Source organism: Strix uralensis, chromosome 1 (assembly GCF_047716275.1).
Source record: "Strix uralensis isolate ZFMK-TIS-50842 chromosome 1, bStrUra1, whole genome shotgun sequence".
NCBI lineage: Eukaryota > Metazoa > Chordata > Aves > Strigiformes > Strigidae > Strix > Strix uralensis.
The window spans coordinates 71,019,257-71,032,252 of NC_133972.1; the positions used below are offsets into that span (position 1 = coordinate 71,019,257).

Sequence of the window (12,996 nt, forward strand, 5' to 3'; positions counted from 1 at the left end):
AGTCCTTACTCTGGCCTATGGGTGGGCTGCTGCCGCTCAGAGCGGTCCCGCTGCACTCCTTGACCTGCAGCAACAGACTTCGTGCCCCTCTTGTGGGCTGGGCCGAGCTATTGGATGTGGTTCCATGAGCTGGCCCAGTGGAAAACTATGTGGGTTTTGCTATTTTTGGCAGGTTTATTTTTCATCAGCCTGCTCTGCTGTTCCATAATCAATTGATATGACACAAAGGAAGGAGCAAGAACGTGTGGCTAAGGGCAAGACAGATCAAGGCCACCCTTTCTATGGGAGCCTGCTGTTACATCAAACTAAACGTAATGTGAAACCAATGTCTGCACTGGTGGTGGTAAAGTTGCCTCCATGAAATGCATTTAGCATAGACCTAAATGGGCTTCCGGCCTGACTCACAGCTTTGTGCTCCTGTGTTGTGTGTCTGAGGCATGCTGGGGCTCTGCGTGGTCTGAACAAGGGTCTTGGCCAACACAAGTCCCACAAGACACGCTTCCTGCCTTTAGCACCTCTGCCTCATATTTCTCTCTCACCTGTCCAAATATTGAAACAAGTAAGAAGACAGTAGTAGTCTACTCCTGATTTCTACAAGGGCTTCATTTTGTCAACACAAACCATAGAGTGGATGACCTTTTCTTCAGGTGGTGAAATAAGGCATAGACAGGAAAGGGCAGCTCATGTGGGTTATACTCCATCAGTGTGACCCCTGAGACAAACCTAAATATCAGTTTAGACATAGAAAAGGGATTTCCTCTGGTTACCATTTCTGATTACCACCCTTGGAGTGAACTGGTGGTGTTTAATTTTTGGAACTACGTAAGTTAATTTTTTTCTATTATATATTGTTATCATGACTGTTGTATCTATGAATTCTTTCTTGGTCTGTAATTCTTGTGGTCAGACACAGAATGATTTTGATAGCCTGATGGATGCCAAAGGGAAGTATATCTGGATTTGGCTATCTGAAGAGATCTTCAAAGTCAACTTTAAGTATCAGTGCAGATGTACATGAAGGCTTCTACAATTACTTCTGATTATCCATGAGAGGACTGGTGTGTGTGTGTGTCCAGAAGAGGAGATGGAAGAGAGATGGGGGTAAACACTAAACCATTTATGCTTTGTCAGAGAGAATGAGATTGACTGAAAAAAACTAAAATCTCTCTCTCAGACCATATGGTAGCAAAGTTCCTCTGTTCCTCCAGTAGAAACCCGAAGTAGACGTGGCACCCTTTGTCCCTGAGCCACAGTCCCATCTCTCCAGCAGAGATCAGCCGAAGAAAGCTTTCACAGTGCTGTCAGAGGAGCGGTTGATGGATTTTGGAGAGGTAAGGCAGAAAGACTGCCCATTTCTTGTGCTTTTCTAGAAAGATAGCTATGGACTAGGTTTAGATTTATCTGTATTCTCTTCCTTCCATAGATAACTTCTGGTTTCTCTCAAAACCAAAATTTGGGCATGGCTTTTTGTTTCTGTTTGTGTAATTTCTTGTTTGGTTTGTTGAAATCTTGCTTCTTACAGCATAGGTATGTGGTAAAAAATGCATGCTATATGAAGAAAACCTCATCACAAAAGATGTCTTGTGCAAAACTTCAGTGAACTGAACTCCTAATGAGGAAAAATTCCTTAGACCTGTCTATCATGTAACCAATAATAACTTCTGTTAAGAAAAATCATTTTCTTAGAGTTGAAAAGCAAAAGGCTGCTACTCAAGCTCCAAAACATTCATTTGTAATCCTAATTCAGTGGAGTATCATGCTGTTTAAAATAGAATGACTAAATGTCCTTTTCTTAAAAACAGTGCAGTGAATTGTCTTTAAATTCTCCATGAAAGACAATCACATTCAGATGTTCCTTGGCACCAATTAGTTTCAATGCAGCCATTTCAAAGGCATTTCTTCTTCAAATAGCGTGGTATGTTATATAAAGTTATGTGGCTATTGGAAGGGAACTCACGTACTGCATTAAGGTGAGGGTCCAGAATACTACTGGGATACTTAGCAGCAAGTGCTAAATCACAGTTCAGTCAGGTCACATAATCAAATTCCAGATTATCCCTTTTATTATGTTCGACTAATAAATCTTTGGAAACTAGAGTCTGACAAGTTCATCACAGCATTTTAACTTTTCAGTGGTGCGTGTAGAATACATATACATATAGAAACTCACAAAAGAAGAAAAAAAAAAAGCAGCACCAAGTCCACAATAAGAATGGAAAAAAATGTAGTCTTATGTCAGATGCCACCAGACTGAAAAGTTACACTGAAAGACGTGCCTCCATTTTTAATTTGAACCTTCTCAACTGAAGTAGAGCAGTTTATCATTTAGTTCCAGTGAACGGATTTGCACATCAGACGTTTCACTGCATTATGGATGGGACAATGTTAAATATGTTTTCACTGCAGTTCCACAGGTCACTGGCATGGGCGTAAGCCAAGACCATATGGTTAAGATTATTACAACATAGCTATCGGTCATGCAGCTAGCTCTATGGCAACTAACAGCATTTAATGCTTAGATAATATGGTTTCATTATTGCAAACGAAATTAAAGAGCCCTTTCCCATATAGAGACAATCCAAGCAAAAGTCCGCACCAATCCACCAGGCTGTTAATTGAAATTTTTTCCACCAGGATTCAAGAGAAGGAGGAGGTTAAGGGAACTCACTGATATAGCAACATGGTTGAACACAAACCTATGCTGCAGAAGACTTACCATCATCCAGGTACATCTGGTCCAATTCCTCAGGTTCTCGCTTGATCGTTACAGGAATAGGGGCCAAATTATGATTACTTTCCTCATGCAACTCTGGCAATGACAGTGGTTGGGTTGTTGGAGACTCATTTCTGTGAACCTTCGGCAGTTGCTGCTGCTGTTGACCCATTATGGATGAATGAGTTGGACTGCAGGACTGCAAATAGGTTGGCTCTTGGGTAACAGATGGAACTGGAGAAGAGGGACTGTTGGGATAGAGTGTTTGTTGATAACCAAGGGGACAGCTACTGCTCAGATGTTGACTCACCTGCGGCTGTAGCATGATGTGAGATGATTGCTCGGGGGAGCTTGGGTGCACAACTATAGACCTTGGCACTTCCTGTATGGTGGGGACACCTCCAGCAGGCTGCTGAAGTCCGAGGTGACTGTGGCCCGGGTTGGGGATGCACTTGTAAGGAGAGGACGAAAGGTCGTGCAGCTTGGGGCTTGCGTTGGGAGAGGGTGACATCACGGTGTTTCTCTGCTGACAGGAGGCAAAGCCAGCCACGAGGCACGAACCAGGATCAGGGGGCATCATGATCTGCTGGCTGTAGTATGGTTTAGAGAGAGGGCTTAAGCCTTGGTTCATTGGTCCACAGGTTTGAGCAGGCTCATAGTCATCTGTGGGTTCTGTTTTTATAATTGGAACTGTTAAAAGAAAAAAGTTTTAAATAAACATAAGTTGCGTATTGGTATGATCAAGTTGGCTTGTGGCTAGGATACCCTTTGCAAAACAAACAACGTCTTGAATAAGACTCTGTGTGTCTTTTGCCTAGTTCTCCCACCCTATAAAAAAAAATGAATGAGTCATCAGCACAAGAAAGTCACAGCTGGTTCTAATATTGAAAAGGACTATTTTCTTTGGACTCTCCTCCAGCACTAATGTGCTATAAAAATCTATTTGCAAATAGCTGTGCTTCAGTGGAAGCTTTGGACCCAAGGGCTCCATGGATTTGTAGTAATCAAAGCAAGAATTTTAACTTGGATATACTACTGCATTTCTACGGCTACTGATGGCCCATTTGATAAATGTCTGCACATTCGGTAAACTGGTGCATAATAAGGTAGAGATGGGGCTTTCAGAGTTCAGCAAAAGTAAAATTGCAAAGATACATGACAAACTAGTATGTACAAGAAGTTTTCAATTATGAGAGTATTTTTTAAAGAGTAGGATTTGATTTATTTAGTTTTTACATGATTGTGTTTAATCTTACTGACCAGCCAATGGGTATAAAATATTCAATAAGTTGCATCCAACTCAGTCATTCTGAGTTGGACCCAAACTGCTAATGCCAGCTCCTAACAAATGTTAACTCAGTCTCTGGCTACTAAGAAAAGCTGACTCCTATTCTACACCTCTGCTTGCTCTACCCATTGTCCCAGAACAGCCTCTATTTGAGCTGTCAAGTCATGTCTCTAAATACCACCAGCACATGGACAGAATGTGTCTGTGAGCATCAACCTAGTCATGACAAATGTAGAGCTGCCTTCTCAAATCAGAGAAGAGATGCTTCCTCAAATCAAAGTGTCTTTCTCACATCGGTTTTCTCTCTCAAATCAAAGAGAGGTGCCTTTGCTGCTTCTCCTACAACATATGCAGTGCATAGGTAAAAGACACCCACCTTCTCTATCAGGAAAATTATAAATAATAGGGCCAAGCTAGTCTGTAGATGTAATTTTTCTAGCCAGATGCAACTCTAATGCATACAACAATTGAGTATGGATGCACAGTGGTATTTATCTTCTTTCCCAAAGAGAGATCCACAGGAACAGCCTCGGTTAAAGGTACTGTTGGAAATTTACGGTGACACCAGACAATATCTGTCAGAATATTAGAACAACCAACCTGTTGTGACACAAAGTTATTAATGAAACATCTTTGCACAACTCAGCTCAGAGCACACATGTGTCGCATGAGTGTCTCTGACTGTATTTTTATTTGCATGTGTTTTACAAATACCCTTATACATTCCCCAGTCATTTAGTATGTTCTCGTACAAGTCTTTTGAACCCCTAAAAATGCACGTGTGTGCATGTGTACATATAAAACCTCTTTTAACACTCACAAATTTTGCTGCTGGTGAATGCACTTCACTACCCTTGTTTTACAGCCCCCTAGCCTCTTGTTAACTTCACTCCTTTTATGTTCTTTTACATATAGATGCCTGCATCACTTGATTCAATATTTCTAGCACCCCTGGTAAAAACATGTCTATATATGTAACAGATGCACAGGTGCTGCTCAAGACGAATGTGGTAAGGATAATGGACTGTCATTGGATTCCTCATAATCTTATTTTCACCTGCTTGTATGCTGCACACTGGCTAGCAGGGCTACTAATGCACTTGGTTGCAGAGAAGCAGATTCCAAGTTCAGTGACAGCTTTATAAAACCAATATCACACCCTTTATGAAAGTGCAAGACCAAAGAAACACACCTAGATAAACACAGCAGCTCAGATATTGTAAGAAAATACCTTTAACAAGTTCCTGAGCTAGCAAATATTCTCACATGTTTTATATTAGGTTCACTGTACTAGCACTAACCACAGCACAGCTGGAAATATGATGGTTGTTGAACACTGAATTTTCCCAATATATCACTGTTATAGAAACACCTGTGCTAAATAATTCCAAGATCAACCACTGGCAATTCAACTCCAATAAACCCTGGAGTTGTCTGACTTCTTATAACCTAGGAAAGGCTTATAGACCTGGTGGCAGGCAGGCTGGAGGCTTTAAAGAAGGCAGGTTCCTGATCTCAGGCTGATTTTTCATTGTAGCTCTTCCACGGCACATCTTTGCTACTTGATTTACCACGCACTTTTCTGCCACTTCACTTTTAATTTTTTCTTTATAAAAGCAATTGCCATGGGGTCTATTTGCAGGTGTGATTAGTGGCCATGAACAACAGAAATCTGTTTTCATATGTTGCTACACTGAAATACACTTGCCGCAACCAACAGAGGATAACCAGTAAGTCCTACTCTGCACTGGGCAGAAGACTGATGGGTGGAAGGGACTCTATTCCAGATCTGTTAGTCCAAAAACTCTCTTGGAGATGGTGACAGCAACCAAGGACACTCCTGGCTGCCCATAGATTTGGAGTTCAGAGGGTTTTAATTACAGGACCAGTCAGGGTAAGTCACAGTAGCTTGTTTGCTCATGTCAGGTTGGTAGCCAGAGAGGAAAACAAGAAGGAGTGATATGAGATTTAGTGGGACCTCCATTTTATTTGACATATGTTTACATTGTCCCCTTGTATTGCTCTGAACTGATATTGTCGCCATTACCTTTTTTAATGTGTTTTTTCAACACAGTAAAAAAGTCTCCCCTTGCTAAGTATCACGTATTTGTTTGTATGCTAATCTCATCACCAGAATATGTATCACACTGAAAGACAGAAAAAGTATTAATGCTGAAATGGTGATGGGATTTGTATCTGACTTTTCAGTGCTTTGCCATTTGTACAGCCATTTAACACTGTGCAGAGTGAATGTACAGATCCTACCAAGCTGGGATGGCAGCCACTCACTCCCCTTTAAAAAAGCGTAAATGTCTTCACAGCGTACCAGTTTGGAGAAGGAAGCTCTGTAGGATTTTTTTTTTCCTGGAGAACCCATTACTAATGATCCAGATGATCTGGAATCGGACCTGCAAAGCTGAGCATGTCAGCAGAAACATAAGACATTAACACTTCCCTTTCTGCCTTGACCTCAACTTTTGTATTTAACATGTATATTAATTGACTTGTGGACGACAGATATACCATGAATTGCTACATTACAACAGTTAACAGTGTATTTATGACACTCTATCTTATATCTGCTTCTCCCCAGTCTACATAACTTCACCGAGTGGAATTAATAAAGGCCAAAAATCTTTGCCAATGTTTGTATTTCCAAACTCAACTCAAATGGGTCTGGGTCTGACCTCCTGGTCATTCTGACAATACATTGAATGTGTCAAAAATTGGTGTAAATCACCTTAGATTCTTTCTTTAAAAGGGCAATGGTTTACTTCCACTTTGCAAATGACTGCAGAGGGCCCAAGGAAGGAGCTGTATTTCAAGGCACACCTTCCAAAACCAATCCAGGAACAGCCTGTACCTGTACTCACTGGCTACCCACTTACCATCACAGTGTCTATGGCATTACACAAACAATACTTGCATGTAATAAGGCTACCAGTTCCTAACACACTCTATCCACTGTCTCACTGACTTTTGCGGGGCCGAGACGCTTGGCTGGGGTGAGCAGCTGCAGCTGACTTAGCGCAGCTGAGGACACAAACCCTACGTGCCCACCTTCACCATTTTCTCCTAGGCAGGAACCCAGTGGGTTCCTCCAGAGCAGCCAGGGCTGATCACCAGCAAGCTGTGGACTAGCATTACCGCTTACCTATTGACTCATGTTTGATTAACTGCAAATCTTTACAGACCCGAGCTAGAAAAAGGGGTTTCATGGGGTTTCATTCTCAAATACATCCCTGTGGAGGCATGGTAAGCTACCTGCCCTAGCACATATCCATTCCCACCATCACTTACTTGCACAAGTGAGTATTTCACACAGGGAGATGCGACATGATACAGACGGTACACTTAATATTCTCAGGATTAATATTTAACAGAGAACAGTATTGGCCTGACTAACTTCTAGCTCAAATATTTAAAATCTTAAATGATTTGGTAAAAACCTGCCAGCCAAAAGAGACACGCCTAGTCAAACAGCAGGCCTGGACTGGCAATTAACTGGAAAGCCCTACAGCTGTTCAGAATCTGCAAGCACTTTTAGCAGAATCAGGACTACTTCTTAAATTCAGCAGAGCCATATCAAATGGCAACAAGCATTCTATCTCAAAGCTGCTCAGTGGTACTGAGATAACACCCAGTCTTGCAGACTCTCAGCTGGCTAGAATGAAAAATTGTGACTGAATGCGCCATACATTGAGATTTGCCAATAATAAATTGCAGCAATGAAGCTAGAATTTGTGAAATTGTAAACAGAAAAGATGATGCAGTTTTTATGTAACACTCAGATTCAAAAGTAATGTTACTCATTTAAGAGACCCTTACCCTGCTGAAGGATCAGGCCCTTGTCATAAAAAGGAAAAAATGAATGCAAGTTCGGTTTGTATGGTGAATTTTTAAATGCTTGTTACCTCACAAAGCATAAGGTTGTCCAACAGATGTTTTTACATAGTCCCCGATTCTGAATATTAAAATGTGACACAGCTCACAGTTCTCAATTAGTCTGATAAGCAACTTAATCTGTGCTAATTGCTTTTCAGTGGTTCGACGATGCCTTCTTAGACTCTGGACTCATGTCATTATGTCATCTAATTTAATACGAAGTTCTGAGAACCGTGCGTTGGCAGCAGCCCTGGCTATAAATCAAAGCTTCTTACTCAGAGAGACCAGGGTTATGACATCATACCGAAGCACTGAGTGGAAGACAATGGTCCTTCTGTGTGGGTCTGAATCTGGGAGAAATATTTCAGTCAGTTCTACAAGCCCACATTTAAATGAAAGGCCTTTCTAGCAGGTAAAAAGTTAATATATCAAACCTTGAAGAAAAATAATAAATCACGCACATTCAGTAAAGGGAGTCAGAAAGTGCTTAAATATAAATTATATGTATTTTTTGACAATTCTAAAAAGTCTGTTTGCTTTTACACTTTAGCAATCCAGATGGGTTTTTAAACTTTTTTTTGGGGGGTGCTATTAAAATATGTGAACTGAGAAAATATAATCATATAAATTAAACAGATGTTTATCCTGATTAAGATTAAACTAACAAATTCCCATTTCCACGTAGTATTATCAATGCAGACATTTATGGCACTATAATATATTTATTTTACCCTTAAGTTTGATTGAACCTATCAAACAAAATAGCCACCTTTCACGGTGCAGACTATGATGTAGTTCCCTGGCACCGGCACACAGATTTTGCTTAGCATATGAAAATCAAAACACTACTTTCTTCATCATGTGCGCACACACATTTCTTCAACTTCTGGACTAAACGGTAAGAATTTGGGATGAGACTTTCAAAGAGTCTGAGGAGTTAGGTGGCTAAATCACCATTACTGAGCTGAGCTGTGAAATGCTGTTTGTGCCTTCAAAATCCTCCCCCGTCAGTCAGTTCTGAGCCAGGCAGCACACCCTCTTCACCATGAACCAGACGTTCCTTCAGAAGACGCTGCACAGGTCATCCCAGCTGTTGCCACCGCTCCACTGCTGGCTGACTGGAGACACAGTGAGGGATGTGGACACATCCCCACGTACAGCTTAGTTGCTTTGGATTCATGCAAAGACAAAATCCTGGCTGCTGTGGCTTGAATCCAGCAGGCCTGAGCAGAGCGAGGACCTCACCCCTTGTTCTGAATCTGAAGCAGTCTGGTGCTGGGGAGAGGCAATGGGCTGGCTGCCCTCAGAATCTATAATCCCCATGTTTTATAACACCAGAGCAGCAGTGGATGAGCAAAACTTTTTGAAACACCCTGCCAATGTATCTGGAGCAGTGGCAATCTCAGTGACAAGGGACAGGCACTCAACCCCAGGGATCTCCTGAGACAGTCACTACAGGGACCTTTGCAGATGCTGTCCATGAACTGGATACTTTTTCCTAGGCACCAGTTCAACCAAAACATATTTTAAAGGTCAAGCTACTATCAAGCCTTTGCTTTTTAGTTCATAAAACCAGAGCACAGTGACTCAGAAATAAATGGAGCCTCATGTTATGAAGAAGCTGTAGGCAGCACACGTGTGCTATCGCAGCTTTTATCTACGCAAGTATCTGAACTCACTCACCCTCTCTCGGTAGTACATTGCTACTGGTACTGCTCATTGGGAGGGCTACCTCTCACTCATGCCTGCCTGCCCTCTTTCAGTTTATGTGTATATATTTTTATGGGATCAGATGCATATGTACAGTTTTATACAAGAATAGCCTCCAGGTAGATGGAAGCCTTGTGCATACATCTCAGCCTATAATCTCAGACAGCGCCATTATCTGATTAGAAAGTGCTTTCCAGCTAACTCATTTACTAAATGCTTTTCAACAGCTGTTAAAATATTAGGTTATTCAATGCATATTTATGAGACAGAAGATTATATATGGTAGCTTGGTGCATACACTGTTAAACTGGGTAGGGAGGAGTGGAAGGTAGGTGGAGGGCATTTGGGTTGCATTAGTTTTCTTTCAAAGAAAATGGGAAAATTCCTAAAAGGCACAATTCATTTTCCATCCTAACACCTTATTGAATCCTACAATGTTGAAAAGGATAAATCAAGTCCTGTGGTATGCCTGTTTGGGCTGCTTTACTGCTGCTCCCATGGCACAGCATCCGGCTCTGCCACTGCCATGAGCTGGAGGTTTAACTGTGCACAACACCCAGGCTGCACTGGCCAAGGCCTTCTATGTCATTTCTGACAGACACGGTAAAATTCGCTGGGGTGAGGTCTTTTTCGACACTGCAGCACAACATTACACCCCTCGTGCTGACATTACTCCTGTTCTCCTGAGGAGGGGAGGAGAATGGGAAAGCGGGGGCTGTGGGCAGGGGTCCTGCAAGGCAGCAGCACGGGGGCAGCCCAATGCTTCTCATCCCTGGCAGTCCTGTGGAAAGCTCTCTCCCCTCCACTCTCTCTAGAGAGGGGTTTGGACCCAGCTGACCTCAGCCATCTCGGCTCTGACATGGTCTTCATCTTCAGAGATGGATGCAGTCCCTCCCACAGCCAGCAAAACACATCCTCACCGGTGCCTTTCACCTCCAGCAGCCACCACCACCACATCCACTCTAGGATCAATCACTGGGCTAGATTAATTATGGTGATCAGCCACTCGAGGAGAACAAAAATAAGCATTTCCTGTAATCCAGCCCATGTAATTCTAAACCCCGTTTTCCTTCACACAAGTTTTACCTTTTGGCTTTTAAGCTAATTGGAAGATCCTAAACCCCCACACTTGCTAACATATGCATGTGAAATCACGGGGAAATAAGGGAGGGAGTCCTGAAGACCTCATGCAAAGGGGTTTGGTGACTGAAACTACAGGCTCAGTACTGTCATCTGAAGGGGAATATTTGAAAAGGAAGGTACTGCCAAAAGACAACTTTATGCACTGGGAGTTAACTATTATGAGTGATCACTGCTGCTGCGACAGAGCCTGATGGTCAGATACAGTCAGGGACTTCTATATAGTGCCGCTCCACCCCTGCCTGTCGCAGGGACATCACACAGGTAATGCTTCTTCTTGGCCTTCCAGATGAAGATGGAGCACTGCGCAGTGAGGCAGAGTTTTGTCTCTAAAGATCAAGACGGCTGCATCTGCAGGTTGGATGTGGCTGGCTAGGCTCAGGCCAACAGCCAAAAAGGGACGTCACCTGGATGAAGCATGGGCAGCTCCAGTGGGGACCCAGCAACTGGGAGCAAAAGCGCCCGAGGGCGTAATGCTGGTGAGTGTAATATGTGTCTCTTCTGCTCTGTCACAGACCTTGCTGGCTACTGGAGGGGAGCAGAGGAGCTGATGCACCTGGCGAGGATGAATTCTGTGATCCTCTTAAATGGAAACAGGACTCCGCAAAATCTTGCCTTTTTTTGTTACTCTGTTAAATGTCAAAAGTAACAATCATCTACCTAGAAGCCAAAATGTAATAAACTGCAACAGCACATAGTGTAAAAATGAGCAACCATGATTCATATTTTCACCTAAGATAAAATCCCCTGGGGCCAACCGTTCCGCACCCTCCCCAGTCCCTCCTGTTGCCCTGCCCTGACCTGCGCAGGCTCTGTGGCAGCCCGGCTGCTCCCTGGGCTGGATGGACACACTTGCAGCAGCTCCGAGGCTTCGGGCCTGGCTCGGCCGCGCTCTGTCACCTCACACACAGCTCCGGGAGGGTGGCACTGACCGAAGGTGGGCCTAGGTGTAACGCACTCCTACTGACCTCCACGGCCCTTCCTCCGGCTCCCCAGGCCAGCTGCAAGGCACTGCCGAGGCGCTGCCTGCCATGGCACTTGCCGCGGCCATGTTGCATGTGCCACTGGTGAGGATCCTTTCACAACCCAGGCACTGAATTTGGCCCCGCTTCTCCAACCGCCCCCAAATTACCACCATTTTGCAGACATAATTTTGCCAGCCTCGAGCATGAAAATTCAACGAATACTCAAGAGGTGAGAGGTGGCAGGAGAAGATCAGCAAAAGTCGTGCTCTGTCTCCCCTTAGAGTGGCAACTCATTTCATCCTCATTTTATTGTTTGCTGCTAAGGTGGCCGATGTCGCCTTTTAACTTAGAAAGTGAGCTGTGGGCGGAAGAGCCGAGGTGAAACAGAGGCACGGCTGCTCAATGCAATCACTAGAAAACTGCTGATTGTTCTCATCTGTAGGGCAGGCAGGAGATAATTTTAGAGCAGAGGCAGGAAGTCAGGAGGATGCTGACAGCAATGCGTAGTGGGCACCGCTCACCCTTTTCAGAAGCACACCAAGAGCTTCACTTTCATGCTGCCAGGTTGTAAACAATACTAAGGCACATCTAGTCACCACAGGCAGGCTCTCAGCTCAGTTCCATACCCGCACATTCAAAGGACCTCCATCCCCACCAAGTCACTTGTCTGCATGGCCAGCTTTTCAGAGGAGCTCAGCACCCTGGGGGCTTCTGCAGGTGCCTGCAGGGAGGCAAAGAAACTGCAGAAAAGCTGGCTGAGTGAAGGCTTGGAAAATTTGGCCCTATGGATGCCAAAATGCGTCTCAAAATAAAAGTTGCCCAGCATATCCACACCATTTTAATAAATACTAGAAGTAGTGAAACGATTTTTTAATAATGCTTTGACAATTAAGAAGCCTGACAGAAACAGAAACCGGAAATACTTTATCATCAACTCTTGCAAAAGCGTATTTTTCATTCCAGTAAAAGAAACACATCAACTTTCCTTTTTCCAGCTTATTAAATATTTCCTAGACAAACTGGCCTGTCTTTGCTATCACTACTTGTCTAAATAAAATTCAAAGAAAAGCTTTTATATGTTCACTGTTCTTGATATCAATATTCATTAGATGACAGAAATCATAGAGAGCATTCACTACTATCTGCGAAAAATAAGTTCTTGAATACATTTCCTCTATTTTGATGTACCTACTTAAAAGAAATCTGAATAAATGGAGATCTAACCCTTATCATTCAGTGTGTTGTTTAAAGTCTTCTGAGCTGGAGAACTCCTTCAGCTTTCTTAGCAGATGAAA

At 43.1% G+C, this 12,996-nt stretch overlaps 1 protein-coding gene across 4 annotated transcripts in view; it reads right to left on the reverse strand.

Moving 5' to 3' along the window:
• Positions 1-12,996, reverse strand: part of NFATC1 (nuclear factor of activated T cells 1) — a 115,719-nt gene that overhangs the window by 29,995 nt on the left and 72,728 nt on the right. For 2 of the 4 annotated variants that reach the window (XM_074870497.1, XM_074870507.1), the window contains exon 9: positions 2,717-3,403. In XM_074870497.1, coding sequence (XP_074726598.1) covers positions 2,717-3,403 — 687 coding nt within the window. Of the gene's footprint in view, positions 1-2,716; positions 3,404-12,996 lie in introns of those variants that run through there. The other 2 variants (XM_074870515.1, XM_074870525.1) reach the window with 2 other exon arrangements.